The sequence below is a fragment of the Sinohyriopsis cumingii genome, chromosome 13, assembly GCF_028554795.1.
Source record: "Sinohyriopsis cumingii isolate HCF-2022 chromosome 13, ASM2855479v2, whole genome shotgun sequence".
In the NCBI taxonomy this organism is placed as follows: Eukaryota; Metazoa; Mollusca; class Bivalvia; order Unionida; family Unionidae; genus Sinohyriopsis; species Sinohyriopsis cumingii.
In genome coordinates, this window is record NC_142973.1 from 57,514,463 (window position 1) to 57,535,733 (window position 21,271).

A 21,271-nucleotide genomic window follows, 5' to 3' on the forward strand; every position below is an offset into this window, starting at 1 on the left:
AAGATTTTCGAGATAGCCCTTATGTTGCCATGTTGGATATTATATGAGCATCATTTTTGTTCAGAAAGATCTATATATTGTTAAAATAGTCTTCGTTGAAAACACCCATGTTGATAAGACCATGCGTTCAAAAGAAGAAAGAAAGAAAAAAAAAACCATAAAGGTTTTCATGGTAGCCACAGGGCAGATATTTAGCAGGCTAGGTCACCATTATTTTAGTACATGTATAACTAAATGTCTATTTATTGCAAGAAAGATGTGGTTGTAAGTTATTTGTTGTTCTCTTTTTCCTTAAAACTTTGCAATGGATGTCCGTTAGAAAAAGTAACAACTATGAGATATTATTTTTAATTTTTGGAGGTAACACTGACACCATCTTAATTTAGATCCAACAACATATAGCGAGAAGTGTTGTGGTGAAAATCACATGTCCATTTGAACATGCCTCCAAAAGCAGTAGCGATAACAATATTACTGCGATCGTCGCTATTGTTCAGCACCATTGTATCTAGGACCAGGAAGTTTCTCAGTGAAATGTCTGTGTCTGGAGGACCAAACGGTCAGAAGAAGTAGATAAAACAAGATTTGTTTATGTTGCTACCATGGCGGCCATACTGTGGACCTGGTCGGTATATTTCCATACGGAATCAGTTTAATATCATAAGATGTTGTAGTGAGAGTTCAATGCTGCTACGACTATCAATTATGGAGAAATAGCGATCACAATATATAAAGATGGATGGATTCCATAGTCATGACGCTGGCGGTCTGATTAGCATCACACCAACTAAACCTTATGTCGATAATATTATACATTTAGGAGGGTTAGTATTAAATAAATTTCAAAATGGGTGACGTGGAGACCACATTAGATATCATCTCATCGTCATTTTTATTCAGGACCAACTACACATCGTAAGGAGCCTTTCAGTATAGTATATCCTATTCATTCAGGATGAAATGAAAAACAAGTATTTACATGATGGTCGTAATGGTGGCCATCTTGGATGTCCAAGGGGCTGTATTATCATTTACGACCATATCTAAGTCAAAAGAAGTCTTGTAATTAAAACCTCATACCGATATAAGTATTAGAGATAAGTAACCTTTACAAAATGTTCAACAATGACGACAATATTTTCCTTGAGGACACGCATACGATAAATCAGGAAACCGGATATACCATGGTCACGTGAAATGGTGTTCTAATTTTGCTTTCATATGCATATGGAGGCTTTAAAGGTCTTAAGAATCAGAGTGGACGGTCAGAATGGTCTCTCACAGGTCAATATGCAGCAAACTACGAGCTTGATAATTAGTGTCCGTTTTAATCATATCTAAAATCATCATACAAGTGTCCTCTGAAACGTCCTTGAAAATTATCCTTCTTACGTGTATACTAATAAAGACTTGCGTGTTTAATTCCAGTATGTCGGTAATAGACAGTTCAAATAACAAACAGATTACGTTCTTTTTAGCAAATATTTTTAAATCTACAAGTTTACTCATAATATCTAAAGAATCGCTACATTTATTGTGCAAACATTACAACCTCGAAAGTATTTGCTACAATGCCTGTTCGGAGTTCAAAATATAAATTTCGAATCGCGATACTCGTCGTTTGAACAGAATAAAACTCGAAAAGTAATGCAATTTATTTTTTCAAACAACATTTTAGTTTAGGCATGCAACCATCAGAATAATGGTATGTTGTTATTCTAAAAGATCCAAGAATCGGATTTAGCTTTTTTTCATGTTCTTTCCTGAAACTTACTAAACTCACTGCATCGTGCGAATTTTTTGAATCATAAAAGGTATATCCAAGACAACATTATTGGTAACGTATTTAACTTTCGCCGCAGGACAAATTTTATTTTCGTTACAAAATCAATCTGCTTTCTTACCGTAACAAATATGTATTTTATTGATCAAGAAGACAACAAAAAAAAATATGATTCGAAAGAAAATAGCACCCCACCCCACCCGACTGAAATGAAATGGTAAACATCTGACATACGGTGCTAACACGGCTGGAAGGAGTAAAATATTCTATTTTAACAAGTCTCTATCAACTTAATGACCTGTTTTGGTAAACACGTGAAGCAGCTGACGCCAAACCATTACTCTGTATAAACAGATGCATTGCAGTCAATGGTCAGAAATCCAACACCGTGATACAAGGACAACGCACCGCAATTAATCACCTGCACCACCAAGCAGCTAACGTGAACGAAAATAATCTGAGATACTTTCTAGAAAGCATATATGCTAACTACAGATAGTAGTTGAAAAGCTACAAGGTTAATTCATAAATCACGTTAATTTTAGAAACAAAATATCGCGTTTTGAAATGGCAAAGTCAATAAATGCCTTTTCACACCGTAACGACTTCGGATAAAAAAGAAGAAGAAAAACTTTCAAGGATCAGACAAACTAAACCTTTACCAGTTGCACTGAAATTAAGTCGACGTACGGTGTTTTATATATTGTGCTCTACGATTTGGAGCCGCAGTGATTCAAAACTTAGCATGCCGGAATCATGCAACCAGAAAGGTGCAGGTTCGAACACCGCTCTAACCAGAAAAGATCGGCCACGTTGTATCACTGGTCAATGCACATTACTCCATTTGCCTCGGCATCATATACTATTTGATACATTGATGTGAAGTTAAACACGAAAACAAACAAACAATATGCTACATTAAGCAGTCGTTGGGCAAACTGAATATGCCATTTTGTTTTATACAAGTCAACTTGTTTACGAAGAGCCAATCGTCGACTTTTCTTTTCTTCTGAAGGATGATCTGAAGCTGCTGTGCCTCGTAGTTAGCTTGCAGGACTCGCGTCCAGAGAAGTGAGAATTCAAACACTGCCCAGTTTAGCACGACTCGGTGGCCGCCGTGGTGTATCTCTCGGCCGAGTTAGCTGGCAGGACTCGAGTCCAGAGAGGTGAGAATTCAAACACTGCCCAGTTTAGCACGACTCGGCGGCCATTCCCGGCAGCGATCTTTATTCGGTATGGCTCGGCATGACGTGGTCTTTCACTGACGTATCGTTAAACACCAAAGCAAAAAATGTACTAATTTCTAAAATCATTTTATTTTATTTATTTATCTAATTATTTTTGGTGGATGGTGTGGGGGATGGAATATGTCATTTGTTAAGATATTTGAACTTGTTTATGAACTAATTTAATGGTAAGTCTCCCAAAAGTGCAGAACAAGGACAAATTAATAGTATTTATAAGTAATCTGACTCTTTCTCGTTACGATAAACTAGGTTATCGCTATTTTGCATTACATATTTGATTTAACTATGTTTACTTGACGAAAAGCCATAAACGGGTCAAGCGATGTGGCTAACCCTTCGAATTAGAAGCCAATAACCTAAATGTCGGGAATCTGTATTGCATATCGCTCACGATCTGCTAGATAATCGGATCTGCCTCGGTCGTCTGCTTGTCTATTTAAAGCCGCCTTTTAACAAGGATATTATGGAAGCAAAGCGTGTTACCAGTCAGGAGTAAATCGTGAATATGGAATTGTCGGAGAAGAATAAGAAAACGTAGAGTCATCATCAAATAACATATTGCACGGATTCGAATTATGCAGTTAGCGATTTCGATATTTAATCAACTGATGACATCGATAGTCAGCATCATAGCTCGTCATGATCTAAACCCCAAGCTCATATTATTTTAAATCTTTAACAAGTTATTAGATACACAATAGGCTACGTTAGTGAACATTTTGGTAAAAAGTGGAATTTAAATTTAAAATAACGCTGTTTCAAAGTGAGCAATAGATAAACCAGACTATATTTAAGTGAAAAAATTGGGGCATGTTATTTCAACGAAGTCTGGCGTTATCGATCTAAGACCTCGCTATTTAGGAGCACATCTGTGATTTTACCGTTTTATATCTGAGTGTTTAAACAGAACGTAATGAAAAAATCCATGAATGGGTCAAGCAATGTGGCTAACCCGTAGTGCTAGAAGGCAGTATTTCAACATCTGGAATACTAAATGCATGTTTATAACGGTGTGGCAGATAGTAGGCCGGTATAATCAGCCCCACACCGGTACTGATGTTGACTGGCGTTTTATGGGATGATATAATCTATTCATGAAAACCTGCAAAATCAGCAGACAATCTTGTCTGCACACATTGGTGTACATTTAACACACTTACCGGTATTTCTCTCGGCTGTTGAGCCACCGTTGGCTGAAAGGTTTCTTTTTTTGCGATCTGTACACAATATTTCCGGTTCAAATCCTATGTTTAGCTGATTTGTAAATTCACGTGAAATAGCACAACCCTCTGTCCTGTAGTCATTTTGAATTTCGCCAGATATAGATATTACCAAATACTGGTGTCTAAACTAAACGCAGGTGTGTTCCGGAAAGATTTGCAAGCAACAAAATTGCACATTAATAAACAGCTGACACCATACCCACATATCGTCCATCAGTATCAACAGATATTTGGGGGAATTAGTAGGATTAGGTAGATAGATAATACCATCAGTCTCAAGACGCTTGTGTATATAAGCCTATGATCTTTGTATCAAAATAATTGGTGGATATAGAAATGAAGAAGGAGAAGAAGAAGAAGAAGAAGATTAAAAAGAAGAGAACTGTTGAACAAGGAGGAGGCAGAGTGACGAGCTTTAATATTGACCGCAGACAGAGATAATGTAGCAAATGAAAGACAAGCAATTCTCAATAATCAATCAACTGATGATAGTAAGTGTAGCAGTTATTTCGACTGAAGAAGTCCAAAGCATACCATAAATCTCATAGTTGTAAGATGTCAACAAAAATGCTACCTTAGCAATACAATTTCTATTGCAAACGTGTACGTTGGAAATGTGACTACATTTTGAAAGACGTAGAACACCTAAACCGGAATAAAAGGGACGTAATTTTCATGTACATATATGGCATATCGAACGTTCTTTTTTCAATTTTGCGAAAGGATGCCAAATTGGTGATATCTTGTAAAGTTAAATATTTCTATATTCACAAGATTCTAAAATTAACTCTCACACACACACACACACACACACACACACACACATCTGTAAAATTGTTAAAATAAAATAAAAAGTTTTAGGAATGTTTATGTTTGGAATTTGCTGATTGGCATTTATTAAAGGCGCATCGACACCCAAAAGGTTATATCGCGTCGATACAACTTGATCTTTGTCTTACCCTGAGGTACACCACAATGGACGACCATGCATGGTCTGAGAACGATTCGAACCCGCACACTGCGACCGTTGTCTTGAAAAACACCGACCATACATTAACAAATGTTTATAAGTTGTTCTTCTGATTCCATTATGTAGATATTCGATGAACTCCTATCAAATCCGAAAACCCACAGAACATTTTACTAGAAATGGTATTTGCTTGCTGTGCGAAGTGAAACCGTAGCTACATTAGATATTATCAATTGGCATTTGTTATTGATTAGCAAAGGCACTTATAAAAAGGACTCGGTTCAGTATCACTACCTCGTGTAATACAATTATCTTTCAGCCTGGTTCTCGACGCCGATCATAAGCGACCTTTGTTATATCGGGAACAAAATACTTGCAACAAAAACCGATGACGGGAAATTGATAATGTTGGAATATTAGGCTCATTTCTAACATAACTACGTAGGTTCCAGAGATTCTGAGACAAAATATTGGGTGTTCCAATTTGTTTTCAGTCGCTAAATCGATATTTATAAGATACAGAAATAGTGAGATCAATATGTCAATATTAATATGCTTTGAAGATAGCGTGAAACTCAAATTATCTGTATTATATCGGCATTAAAAATTTTAGTTAGCTTGCTCCAATCAGTATTTTTATTTTTAACAAAAAGCAAAACCAGTTAACATTTCAGGTTAGATTTCTCCTTAAGATTAAAAAAAAAGTGGGGGAAAAAACGTCGTTCTACCGCTGGCTTAAATCAGAACGCTGTTAGCAATGCTTTCATAAAAAAGGATAAAATTGCAGTGTATGACGTTAACTGAATGATAAGTGTACCAAGTAATCCACAATTAGAACCAAAAAATAAACAACACGAGGGCAGAGCTTATAAAAACAAAATTACATAATACTTAGATAGTTGCCCATGTCTAAATTTAGAAACGTATGTGTGACTGAGATGTCATTTTATTTCATCTTCTTGTTTGCATACAGGCCACTCCAAATTTCATCCATGCCACTAAAATTTGCATACTCGACACTCCCAATCGCATACACTCCACTTTCATTGACAAAGATACAAATACTGGCAGAAAAAGAAGGATGTGTTGTGTTGAGATGTGATTTGGATTTTATCGTAGCTTTAACAATTGTTCAGTCATATCGCTACGATGTCTGCAGTGTGGCAGTTTATAGTGATGTCTAGCACTGGGGCATCTTGCCGCAGACATGTAGCATGATGTCCCACCAGTCACATTATTGTGACACCAGGCCGACCAGTCCTAACACTAACCTCTTAATGCTGAGCGCCAAGCGAGGCAGCTGTAAATACCATTTTTGTAAGTCTTTGGTATGATTCAGCTGGGGATCGAACCATATATAAGCTACTTGATACACTTATCATGCACCCCACCCCACCGCTCCCCAAAGTTCTCAAAATGTTTGCATTGCTGCATTGTCTCTCTTTATATTATATTTTCTTCAACAAGGAACAAGATCAGTCTGGGATATAACTCTAAACGTTAATTTTGTCATACATACCCTACTGTATATACGCTATAATAAATGCCGAATTTTATAAACGTTGTAATATATATACAGAATATACGCTATAGTACATACTGGATTCTACATACGTTATACTACATACGGGGTTTTATATACGCTATAGTACATACCGGATTTTATAAACGCTATAATACATACTGGATTTTATATACGTTGTAATACATACGGGATCTTATAAACGTTGTAACACATACGGGATTTTATATCCGCTATACCCATACCAGATTTTATATATGTTAGATTTCATATACGTTATAATACTATAATACATATGTAATTTTATGTATGCTATAATACATATGGGATTTTATATACGTTGAAATATAAACAAGATTTTATGTGTTATTTTAAATGTCACAGCCAGGCAAATTTTACGATGTGATGTCAACAAGCTAATATGTTTGCAGTGTGGCAGCATCCTGACGAAACACAACTGTTTGTATTACATTTTGCAAGCACGTATGTATGCAGTTTAGATCGAATTCTAAGACGTACTATTGAAATAAACTCAAATTTTGCATTAAGTTAGCATCTCATATTAAACTGCCAAATATATTTCAAACAAATGACTACATATCACACCCTTGACCCGAATTGTTAGGGGTCGATACGAACAGAAAATCCACCGACTTAAGATGTGTAAAAAACGAGAATTTGCTCATGGGATTAAAATAGATAAATCGTAATCTTTCTGCAGAGTCTTGCCGAGTCACTAAACTATTGTTTGCTTGCTCCTTTTGCGGTTTTACAATTACTTGCCACCACACAGGTCTATGAGTACCAAACATTCTTCTCCTTCTTGGGGATCTTGGAACTCGAATTTTTAATCGGGTAAGGAAATGAAAACAAGACGCCCAAGAGCGCCTGTGATCACTCACCGAACAGCAAGAGTAGTTGGCTAAGCAGATGCTAATATAAGGTTTATTTTAATATTACAAATTTTAGTAATGGCAGTCGCATCGGAAGGCGCGAATAGCGTCATTTTGTGTGGACTTAAAATGCTTCATTCCATTATGCTGTCTGTGAAATTTGGTCCTATTCTGTTCCCTGGTTGATTACAAGAAGTAATTTAAAAGGTTTGCTGCTTTTCATAATGACCATACTGACAATGCTGACAAAGTTTCAAAGCCGAGTTCAAATGTACAAGGCAAAAGAAATCGACACGCTACAGTTCTGCTGGACTAAGAAAAAGCTGTTTCCCATACAAATGCCCGCTAACCCACATCCTCTGACAAACAGTCAGATCACCATGATGGAATCAACAAATACATATGACTTGGAATCGTACGTTATGCCAAGAAAAGGAAGATTCGGAGTTGTCGAATAGTCCTGGGATTCATCATGCGACACCTTGCAAAGTCGTATTACCACCAAAGATTCAGATAAGGTCTCGAAAGAACAAATAACTCCATGTGATCAAATGACGTCATAACATACGGCAAATTTCTCTGTATGTTAGCGAGTTATTTTCTCTAGCAAAAAATAAAGAAAAAAAAAAACGCATATGTATTTGGAGCGGGTACAACACCTGCGCCATCATTTGTGAGAGTTGCACTTTTAAACGTAATTATTTATAAACGATACAAATTTATAAGAACAACAGATATTAGGTTGTATTGTACAGAAGATTTAAAAATAAATGCTGCCTGAAAACATCATTTACCTCTACTTAGTATGGTTAGTAACTAGTGTCGACTATCCCATTCAGTTTATTGAGGATCGAACCAAGGAATTTGTGCTATCTAAACTGTCAAAAAATTTGCAGTGAAGAAAATGGTGATATCAGTTTTAAGAGCAATTACCGTCTGTACTCGCTTATAAGATGAGCCTTTCTGTTAACATCATTGATCCTGATCGGCTGTAGCATAATGCGCCTGTCTATCAGGGTCTATGGTGCTTGTTCTACTGATTATTCCTTACAAACTGCACGGGCCCAGATCTGCCGGCGCATAATGTGCCGACAGATCTGGTTCTGTGCAGTCTGTAGTTGGACTCGTCTTATAAGCGAGTACAGACGGTTCGATCGAAGATCCAAATCAATCTATCAACTACAGATATCTCACACTGCCCTGGGGCACCTAATAAGTTAAGATGTGTACTAAAATGTGAATTTCAACATGTTAGCATTTTCATCCTGGAAGGAAACAGTTTTCGGAAAATCACTTTGGAAAAGTAACAAATGAGCAAGAAAATGCGCACTTTTCTCTTTCTGAAAGAAAAATGACGGATAGTGTTACTTATGCATTGGTTCTTATTAAACTGTCATGCAGTTTTTCATGTTCGTGTGGTTAAAGCCCCTCATTAATAAATGGACACAGTCACTGAAAGGTAATGAATAATCCCGAAGCCTGTCAATCTTTTTCTTTCAAGAAGACATACATATTTCAGAATGACCTCATAAACGGGGAATATCCTTCTTCTGACCCCAGTAACTACTTACACTTGATAAAGTTTATGTAGCAAGAAATAAGTATATATATTTAATTAGTATCATTTCATTATGAAGACAACTTTATCGAGTTCATTATGCATATTTTTTAAGTTCCTAATAAACCACATTCATCTATACCTTCAACGGAGGATGCTGGTAGAACAAGATGGTAGCATGAGAATTAAGAAATTACATAATCCAATTAAAAGTGTTTAAAAATCTAATAATGAAACTTCCATGACGGTATCAATTCTTTTCTACTTACTCCATTTTTGCAGTTTTTGAATATCAGCGAGAGATACAACTTAAATGTCATGGGATATATTCGTGTCATGAAGATTTGCCATTTTACTGCAGTGATACTGCTGACGAATTCCAAAGTGAGATGTACTAAGTATACGCGATGATGCACGTAGCTCATAATTGAAAAACTAAGGATGTGCTATCCATTCCCACTTAAAACAATACGTGTTAACTTCAAAATGGCGGTGACGGAAACAATACAATATAATTCCACAGGAAATCAAACTAGAATAAACCGTCGGTGGTCATTTGTCATCAGTATGCGTTTGCAAAGTAAACTACATTCTAAACTATGAGAACAACTCCAAGTATAGCAGTATTAGACTTAATAATACAAAGTCAAAAGTATATTAAGCGGTAATGGAAAGAGAAAAGCATACCGTGGTCCGGTTTAGTGTCAAAATCTAATGTTGCAATAAACCTTCACTATAGCTGACACTGCTATTACAAATTCATCAGTATGACAGACATTCATATCGGACCCCAGACAACAAGAATACATAAAGAAAATACTTCGTTACAGTAAATGCCTCGTTGAAACGAACAAAACGTACGGACCACTAATCGTTCGTTTTAGTGAAGGACAACTGTATTTTTCCAGATAATGAAAGACATACGATTGGTATTTAAACAATTCTAAGCATTAATATACTGTTCAAGAAAGTTTTTATTTTTATTAGTGAACAGTACGTCATCCTCTCTAAGTACTCCCCATGCACCTCCACACACCATCTATGTCTGATTATCCAGTTATTAAATGCCAATCGATATTCACTTTTGGTACTGGAAAAAGGCGGCTTTCAAATCGTCAGCCTCTCAACGACGTTTTGACAGCGGGATTCAGCAAATATAACTCGGAGTTAAATCAGGATCTAACAGAAAATGTGGCCAAGTATGGATGCTGTACTAACTCAGAGACTGTCAAGACGCAAATTTATGCGCCGGTGTACTGTCATGGAATAAATTTATACCTCAGGTACCGGTGTGTGGACGGATGGATCGCTAGAGTGTTGCACAATCTGACGAAAATTTTAATGCATAACACTGTCCAATGGCACTAGCAGAGTCAGGCTCAGGTACCTAGACGACCAGGCCTTTCGCACAAAAAAAAATGCCTATAAAAAAAAAACTTTCCTGACAGAGTACATCGGGCGATTTGTGATCTCTCTTCGTTTTGTCAGATCCAAACTTTATTATTTTATTTTAGTCTGGTTCAGAAACATAAATCGTGTTTCATCACTTCTGACAATCTCGTTCAAACATCTTTTGTCAATTTCATATTTGGTGAGCAACTGTTTGGTGATTTCAATCAGCGTGTCTTTTTGATCAGATGTCAATAAATGCAAGGCAAATCTCTCACAAACTTAACTGACCTTCAAATCATTGTTTGATATATTAAAAACAGCTGACGAAATAATGCGCGTGATAACAGAACTATCTTCCACTTTTATTAACTGCCTTCTCACAGCAGCCACCTACCGCTCACCAATCGCAGAGAACAGTCTTTCAGAACGTGGATCATCTTCTATTTTTCTTTCCACAATCATCTAAAAACGATGAAACCACCTCGAAAATGTAGAATATGACAAATTACTGCATCCATAAACTTGATTCAAGTTGGCATCGATACCAGTCCAAAAATACCCTAAGAGTGCCCGGATTTTACAGTATTCTCTTTTGCTCAGTTGCACAATTTGTCTCCTTCTCTGACATTTTTACATAACTATAATTTCCCTACGTAACATCACATCCATATACCTATACATATCTGGCTGAATGCACATGCAGTCGATGTCTATTTTACAGAACGTTATTTTATCTACCCATCGCTACTATATTTACTGACAGGTTCAAAGTATTTTTTTAAAAATGTTATAACAAAATATTCTGAGTTTTCAGCAAGCATCTGAACTATGTGCTCCAAAAATAAAATAAATTATTTGCTGAAACATTGGAAATTTAACAGATGATTGACGGAGAAGAATTAAAAATCATAAAATTTAACATTTCTGCATTACTGATCGTAAAATGTGTCAATAAGTACATGGGCCTATGTGTATGTATGTATGTATGTGTGTGTGTGTGTGTGTGTGTGTGTGTTGTATGTATGTATGTATGTATGTATGTGTGTGTGTGTGTATGTATGTATGTATGTTGTATGCATGTATGTATGTATGTATGTATGTATGTATGTATGTACGTATGCAAGAACAAACTCACCGAACGATGTTTCTTAGAGGTTTGGTCAGACCATTATCATCCAATATCATTTTCTGACTATATCAGTGTAACAATCCCTACAAAAGGGGCATAACGATAAATAAATGTCTTACTTTTGATGGCCGTAAATGACATTATCTGTCATTAGCAATCGATCATGCCCAAATCAGTCAAACTGATCGATTGACATCACCCGCGTGATTTTCGTCTTGGGCCAGTCAAATTCCTGAATGGCACGGTTAGATTAAGTCACGATGTTCATTTATGGAATAAAACAATGAATGAACAAGATGGCTGTCCGTGTCTAACACTGTCTTGATGTCTATCAAAATGATCGGACATGTAAACACGTTTAATTTTGAATTGGACATAGTTTGCATCAGTAGTTTAGAAAGTGCATTAACACTTTTTTGAATTATTTGATTCAACATGTAATATCAGTAAAGAATATTAGCGTTACTGGCGTGTATTGTTCATATTTTTTTTAACTCTCACGACTATAAAACCGATCATTTATACATGTGTCAAGTATCTGGATATAGTAACAGTGACAAAATTTAGAAAATTCCATTTAGAAATAGGGACTTATGTCCATACCTTACATCCTGAAAAATGGAGAGGAAAAAAAACACAAATGTATCCCACTAGATTAAAAAGCCTACTTTTTTTGCAACGTGCTTGAAGATGAAAATCACACTGTATTAAAATGCCAATGTTATTTGCCGCTGTGAAAGAAATTTATAAACTCTTATTATTTTTTTTTGTGTGGAAATGTCAGAGTTTGTGTAAAAGTTATTAAATTACTCAATTTCACAAAGTTTACTAAGGTTATTTGGTCTGGGTGCATGTATGTACGAAAATATGTCTCGTTTCTTGAAACCTTCGATGAAAACAAAATAATCACCATCTTCATTTCTCGTTTCACTGCCATTTTTGCAGGGTGACAATATTTGTGAGTTTAGCTTTTTGTGCAGTGTAGATTCTTATCACGAAGCAGCTTTGTATTTCATAATTTTACCTAGATTTTAAAAGACAAGGCGATGACTAAGTGATTCTAGTCGTCTGCGCATGCGTGCGTGCGGGGTCTCGTTACTGATAAGCACAAATGGAAAAAGTATATATTACAATTTTGAATATGTATATATATATATATATATATATATATATATATATATATACACTCAAAATTGTAATCTTCTTCCCAGAGAAAACGGGGGTGGGGATGGTCGGGGGTAGAGGGGATGGGTAAGTCGCGTGCTAAGGCTTCAAATGATTGGACGGTAGAAGTGGATAGATGACAGCTTTACTCTCCCAAAATCAACCCATAACAAAAATATTTTTTTCTACTGTTTCCATTTATTTATGAATGCATTATTTATTCACGGAAAATGTTGTAGACACAAAAGTAATGTAAATATGTAATGGAAGTGCTGGCTGCGCATTTATTCAAAAACCCTTTATAAGCCTCAATCTAATTTAGCCGCTGACTTCACTGACCACGGGCCAAACCAAGTAATAAATGTAACTTGTCAAACGAACACGACAGTGATTATAGGTGCATCAAGGAAAATCGCCCTTGGTATGAACAAGAAAAAGTCATCCCCGTTTTGTAGTGTCCAGTGAATATTGTGAGCGCAAAGGGTCAAAACTGATGGCACAAGTACTCGGCAGTTATGTGCCAATATTTGTTTAGCGCGCAACTTTAAAAAAAAGGAGATTTAACCCCAAGCGATTTGTGATGACAATTCCCTTTGTTCTTTAATTTAAACCCAATATATTCTTGCGAATACATAAACATCTTAGGAATGCAATTTCCAATTTCTTTCCCAATCAACAACAATGTCTGTTTCATAACTCTGATATAAACTGAAAAAGTCATCCCCGTTATGTAGTGTCCAGTGACTATGGTGAACTAAAAGGTTAAACTTAAAGTCATCCCCCCTTTTGATGTTGTAAACACAAATGGAACGAAGGGACATCATGCCGAAGACATATAGCATCATGCCCCACCCAGTAACATTATCGGGCACGAGTCTTGTTATGTGTATTGTAGATTCTGATATATTTGTATCAACTTAATCATTCAGATGATATAAAATATCATGCAAATTACTTTTGAAGTGTGGTTGAGTTCTGAAAGGGTCACAGTAACCACCATCACTGTGAAAATAGTTACCATAGCAACTATACTTCAGGAAACTGAACCTCGCATCTCCAACTTGCGTAAATGAGACGTGATCTACATCTATAAATGGTCCTTATATACTTTCAAAAAGATAATTATCACTTGGGAGATTTTATTTTTTGGGGGGTTTTAACGCAATTTTTTTTTATAACACATGTGGGCTATACTAAGCGACCAGCATACTTGCTGGGGGAATAGCCCGAAAAGGCTTCGTGAAGAACCACGGTATTACTTGGGATAATGAACATGTAGTGAGTCCTACGTCATACTCAAAACTCACCATAGGATCGTTCCGGTGTCCTAGGTGGTTTGAGCGCCCGCCTCGGACGCCGGAGGTCACAGGTTCTAACATCAGCCGAGTCATACCAAAGATGGTACTAACAGATGCATCGCTTGGCGCTCAGCATTAAGAGGTTAGAGTTAGGAGTGGTCGGTCTGGTGTCATGATAATGTGACTGGGTGGGACACGATGCTATATGTCTGCGGCATGATGCCCTAGTGCTAGACATCAAAACAAACTGTCACACTGAAGACAACGGAGCTATATGACTGAAAAATTGTTAAAGCTATGTTAAAATCCAAATATCACACACATAAATACACACACACACACACACACACACACATCACTATTCGCGCGGTTTCGATTAATGCTCGACCAACACCAGTATGTGAGAATATGTTGCTAATAAGTTCACGTGGCCCCGGTGGTTGTTCCCGGGGTTTTTCTCCATCGAATATACTGGCACCAATGTATGACGAAAATCGTGTGACGAAATATGGCGTTAAACCCCACACATAAAACGTTACATTTAAAAAGCACACTTTTAAGTGGTGTTTTAATTTAAGGTTGGGTATTTTAGAATACGAAAGAGACAAAAGCATTATACTCAGTGTGTGAACAATCTAACCTACATACCAAAGTGTCTGCCTTTCCATAACGTCTTGTGCGCTATATTTTTTATTAAAAAAACTTGACACTATCACAACTTTATCTATAGAGTAATTGACCAAAATGTACATAGTTCATTTCCATTTATCAACTTTTGAAACACTTCATAGATTGAAACTAAATTCATATGAAATTCAGACTAAGCTCAAACTAAATTCAAACTACAATCAGCATGAAACTTGATATCAATATAATCCAGGTCATGTTCAATTTTCACCTGTTTCCCCAAGAAAATTTGACAGAATTATGGCCCCTGTTTAAGTGTTAAGACAGCCCTTGTACCATGCATTTTAGTTCCACTCAAAAAACGTTTGAAGGAATTTTTGGAACCAAACTAAATTATGTATGCAACTTAATATGAGGAAGACTCTAGTCTTCCCGATTTCAATCCTGATTTGACTGATTTGTGCCTCATTCTTCACTTAGAAGTTCGCGCTTTAATCTTAAACCAAACTTGTCTTCAATTATAGACTGCACTTTAAACATGTCTGAAACAATCACACCTTAAAGACACATCAAGTTATAAAAATAACACCTCTCGGTAGTATATCCACTACATATTAAAGAAGGGTAAATCAAAAGCGTCGTACAAGAAAGTTGCGCTGCCCATATATGTAGTTTTCTTGACGTAAAATAACGGAACTAGGTGTCTTATGGTGACGCATGACAAAAGGGGCGGCGTGTTAGGAAATAAAGTCATGGACTGAAGACAGGGACATATATAGAAAGTGATACTGGTGATTAAATCATTAAACCCCTTTAAGAAGGTTTCACAAATCCGTACCCCACAAGAATAAGTATCTTAAATCCCCCACCCCCTAACAGTCTATCACTTCCACTCCAATACTAAAAACTCCAAATACGCAAGCTTCATGCGGTGAACAATACACGTACATGCAGCTCGTTGTCCTATAACTTGTACCAGGCCTCTTCTGAGGCTGAGAGAGTGCCAGGCCACTTTTATTATGAGGCCCCTAGGTCCTGGTTGTATTAAAATTTGGAATGCCAAAACAAGCCCATACGATTTACTCTATAACGATTTAAAATGCAACTAAGTAAAGTATCAAACGAAATATATTTATTATTTTCAGAATTGTTTATTTTAAACCAAAAATACCTTTCGAGGCCTTCGCAGTGTTCGATGCACGGACCAACCCCAACCCCCATCTCCCAGCCGGCCCCCTTTGGTCGGGCCTGACTTGTATATATTCTACAGCTGTATTTTATACAGCTGTACATTTAAAGGTATATACGTCCTTTATACGCCTCAAGGCAAGGACATCAATCTAACAAACTAATCAAGAATATTTCAGCCTGTCTTACCAAAATTGTGTCGTTTCGAAGTCGCACAAACCCTAACTATATGCACTGTTGTCTTAAATTCAATACTTTACCGCATATATACAAGAAAGCTTGGGTGCAGGAAAATATCGTGAGTTCTTGGTTTTAATTCATTGATGGGGCCTTTTTGAAATCAGGAAAGGGACTAAATGTAGCGTATACGTTCTATTGGTCCCTTAATATCTACTCTATGATCTAAGCCTTAGAGATTATTTATGGGTTCTCATGGAGTATTAATCGGCCCCTGTCCCAACAAAAACTATTTAAAAATAATACAGACTTCCTAATGTTTGCTCTTTTTTTTACACCCTTTAATTTGTTTCCAAAGTAATGGTATGTATGTATGTATGTATGTATGTATGTATGTATGTATACAAACACAAACACCAACATACTAACATCACACCCTGCATCATTGCAATTAACCTATTAATTGGCTTATTCCTATAAGGAAATTACACTTTCATTTTATAATCTATGTTCGATTCCCATTAGCTCCATTACAACACTGCATCTACTGACAGTACGGTTAGCCAAACTTGTAAAATATTAGCTAAAATACAGACGGAAACCTAATATAACTGTCTGGTTGCAGGAAAAGTCCACTTCATAATGAGGTATCCTTCAAATATATAAGAACAGTACGTAATATAAATCTGGCACAACTCAGAAGTACTTCAACTCGATTTTATCTTTCATCTTCTTTTATCATCTATTGGTCATAAGTATCGGCAACGATGAAACGGAATCTCTAAGAACTTTTACTTTAAATATGCAATATATATATATATATATATATATATATATATATATATATATATATATATATATATATATATATATATAACCACATACAAACATACACATCCTATTTCAGCTCCATTACTACCCCTCCCGAGCCCCAACTGCTCAATATACCTCTCCCGAGCCCCAACCCCACATACGTTTCATTATATTCCATTCAAACTACCTGCAGGCTTAAACAACACAGCAACATACAAGGAATATCTTCTCCAGTTACTTAAAATAAATATAATGCTTCGTGTTTACGTTGCCATTCATTTTACAGGATGTAGTCAGTTGGCAGAGTAAGGTAGCTCGATTGTTTCAGGTACGCTGCTTGAAAACAACCCATCATGCTCAATTACATAATTCAATCTCTCAAACAAATAGTAGCAGCTTAAGATCGTTATCTACGACAAACAGAAGATATAGCGAACTGGACATATATTGCAGCATATGGATAACGTAAACAAAGACTCTTACCTGGAACGGTCATTGTTTATAAATTCTGTCCTTTCATTTGGATCGTTGGAATTGTCCATCTCTATCGTTTCAAAAGTCATCTACCTGAACAGATGAATTTGCGTCGAATTAGCAACAATGGGTGTTTTGCGTTATGAATAGATGACTAGAATATACACAAAAACAGCACTTCGGTGATGAATTTATATATCACTGCGCTTGTTAAGCAGGTCAAACGTTCGTTTCCGGGATTTTCCCCCTAAGGAGGGGCTCCCAACAGGAACAAATGGGATTGTGTGGGATCATTATCAGCGAGATGTCCAACTGGTCAGGCTTTTGTTTTCATTTTGTATACATGAAAAATTCCTGTATTTTTCTGATGTAACTTACACAAGAGTTCGTTTAAATTAGGTCAATTTCTGATATAAAATTGCTTGGGTAGCTTGTAGTCAAAGTAAATGTCTCGGCATTATTTCCGGAAGCTATTTATCACCCGAAAGAGTGAAGTATCCAACAATATTGCAATTCGATGCACGTGCAACATTTTATTGCTCGACTTGTCTCGTGGTGTAACTTGTGTCAGCTTATAATGGGAATTTTACATTTAAGTCTTAGGAAGATGTTTGCTGAATAGGTACAAGCTCTCGAGGAAGAGACAGCTATATGAAATAAGCATAGAAGGCTCATTGTCATTTGTGTAATTGATACAGCAAGTTAAACTCAGTTCAAGTCATGGTAGTGTAAACAGGTCAGTCTAATAAAGGTTACGTTCTTCACCAGCGTTCGGAATATAACACATTCTTGTGATTAGTACCGATGTTACTACTACTACTACTACTACTCTCTCTCTCTCTCATTTAATTTCATAAGATCCTCTGATGTTTAGGAAATGTTTTGTTTTTTTAATCACAAAAAATAGGTCTTGATTTCGTTCCAATCACGCGTCCTGAAAGAATCGACATAACACATTCAATGTCACCATCGGTATTTTCCTACTTCCGTTTTTAATACGCGTTTTCACGAGACGAAATGACACGTGACTTAATTGAAGCCATTTCCAGCCGCTATCCAGATGAAAACAAGATGAAAGGATATTTTTCGCCGAGTTTTTAATATTTATTTACAGTTTTAGATTATATAATCCACAGATACAAACCGACCATGGTAAGCAGTTTCAACAAAATTTTGACAGGATGGTACTCAGCACGACTAATACTTCAGCTATTTGTAAGATTTAAAAACAACAACAACAAAAACAACAAAACAAACAACCGCTACTGTTGCAGACAAAGCCCACCCCACCCCATACTATATATGTGACTGTATATTAATGAACAATAAAATAATAAAAAAGATGTCCTCGAACTTTTGATGAAAAGAAATTTCTTACCGATTTGGTCTCCAATGTAAACACGATGCTCTCAGATCAGGTACAGGCTTTTACCGCAAAATCGCAATATGAACATCTGCTTCTTTGAATTTCTCTTTATATGATTAGAAAATATCATATGTGTTAAACTAATGTTCGGTTCTAAATATGTTGATTTTCAGTCATATGCAAAGAGTGGGGTTTTCCTTTACTACTGCGGAGAAAGCAATTACGGGTTATGTAAAAACAAAACTGGCAGAGTTTGGTTACTAAATATTTGTCAACGTACGTATCTATATATTTGAATATTTTTTCTATACAGTTAAATAGATCGATATTGGTAATGGAACAAAAATTCTATAGTATCGGATGAAATTGGGTGGAGAGTGGGAGATTATATCGTAACATCTCTTAGAGATGGAACCAGATTTTAACTATTAATAAATATCCTTTTGAGCGCCTCACATGAATCTGGCAGCTTTATTTTTAACAACAGCACAGCTCTTTTAGATGTTTTCATGGAAACCCCTGGAGGCTGAATGTATATTTAGGTCTGATTCAGGCCGTACGGAATATCGATCATAAAAGTTAACGCAGCTACAAATGTAAAATGTCACTACGTGAACACTGCTGTCTCTCTCTCTCTCTCTCCGAACGTGCTCATTTGTGTTTGTGCTTTTGAAATCATCGAATATAACTTGCGCGCGTTGAAAGTCACCAAAAGACGTACAAAGTGTTTTCGCTTTTTTCGTAACTTTTATCAATCATTGTATTATGACGGATTATTGGAAAGTCTGAGAAATCGGAAATCAGCTTTGAGAAAAATATGCTCTCGGTATGATATGGACATCTGGTGGTTGATAAAGATTTTGATCAATTACTCCAGCTGTAGATGTTTAATTTTTTTCACAACTGACTTTCAGTGTGACAGTGCTTTCTAATTGCCATTACAAAGATTTCTTGATAATGTTCCAAAGAAGATCATAATTACAATGGAAGCACACATTCGAGTTAAATAAACTGACAGCACAAACTCGAGTTAAATAAAGTGACAATCAGCACAAATTCGAGTTAAATAAAGTGACAATCAGGACAAATTCGAGTTAAATAGGGTGACTATCTTATTAAACTTGAGCTATAATCATAATAAGTAGACCTGGCTTACCAATAAAGGTTTATGTTATGGTGACCTCTGTAATTCCCGTCCACTTATCTGTATTACCCAATCAGATAAAGCGTTGTATTTCGCATTTTTGGTAGAGTTATCGTTGGAAACATTATGTTCCGATTGATAATTGTCACATTTATAGATGTGTAAACTGTAATTTGATTGGTCAGTCGAACGGTCAACAGAATATAACATTGTACATGTGTCCATCAGATATCTTTTTTGTCGTCGATTTCGATGTTTATCAGATGAAACAAAGGAATCAATACAAGTAATAGAAATATTCTTGAAATGAAGATGCCCTTTGAAAGAAAGAAAAATCCTCTGTACAGCTTGACTCCACATTTGAAAAAAAAGTACGTTTAAACTTAGACTATACCAAATGTATCCCTTCAAATTAATCAGGTGAAAACCAAATTCAGTATATCCTATTTCACAAGCGAAATATGGTAAATAATAATCGATAACTCAAACAATAATTGTCGAATAATCTGCTTCCCTACAATGGCTTACTAAGTCCCGATGCGGAGCCTTCGAAAAGTTGTTGTTGTTGTAGAGTTTAACGTCATTTTCAGCACACGATTGGCTATACATGGCGGCCATTATTAATGGTGGAGGAAGAAGCGGGAAAACCCCGGAAAGAACCACCGACCCACAAGAAGCTCATGGCAAGCTTTCTCACATACCCACACTGGCCTTCGAAAAGTACAAATAACCAAAAACTTGAACAAACATTTGGACCCTTGTTACTTGTAGTTGTCTATTTTCTGTTTTATATAGAGTATATTTGCTTGTAATTAGTGAATAATGGATATAGTTCATCGAGTGGGTAAAAAACTCGGTAGACATATTCAACATTTTAGTGAAGGCAAATCCATCTGAGCGTTAGTTTGGCTTTACAAAATTTGAGAGATGGACGGATTCGCGTTTTGACAGATTGATAGTAAACATAACTTAGCATAAAACAATAGTGATAGTGATTCTCTCTCTCTCTCTCTCTCTCTCTCTCTCTCTCTCTCTCTCTCTGACTAAGCTAAAGCATCTATAACTGATAGATCCAAAGTATTATCCCAAAGAAGCTCAAGGAAAAGAAAAATAACGAAGATATAGTAAACGGCCACACACAGTAGACCCCTAGAATGCTCCTAAATGACTTTTAACCAAGTTCCTAGTGCTGAATGTGGTTATTAAAATTATGTATTACTCACGATCAAAAGAATAGAAGCGGCCATTTATAAATCGCAACTATTCTAGGCGTGAGTTAGATCCCAGGTAAGAAATCATTGAT

At 36.2% G+C, this 21,271-nt stretch overlaps 1 protein-coding gene across 3 annotated transcripts in view; it reads right to left on the reverse strand.

Moving 5' to 3' along the window:
• LOC149785637 (DNA damage-regulated autophagy modulator protein 2-like) overlaps window positions 1-21,271 on the reverse strand; it is a 149,341-nt gene that overhangs the window by 40,061 nt on the left and 88,009 nt on the right. The window contains exon 1 of one of the 3 annotated variants that reach the window (XM_089979458.1): window positions 18,837-18,930. The exons of 1 other annotated variant lie outside the window; for it this stretch is intronic. Coding sequence is in view for 1 of the 2 variants with exons in the window: in XM_089979454.1 (XP_089835580.1) it covers window positions 17,468-17,547 (80 nt within the window). In the remaining variant the exon portion in view is untranslated. Of the gene's footprint in view, window positions 1-17,467; window positions 17,700-18,836; window positions 18,931-21,271 lie in introns of those variants that run through there. One more of the 3 variants, XM_089979454.1, reaches the window with a different exon arrangement.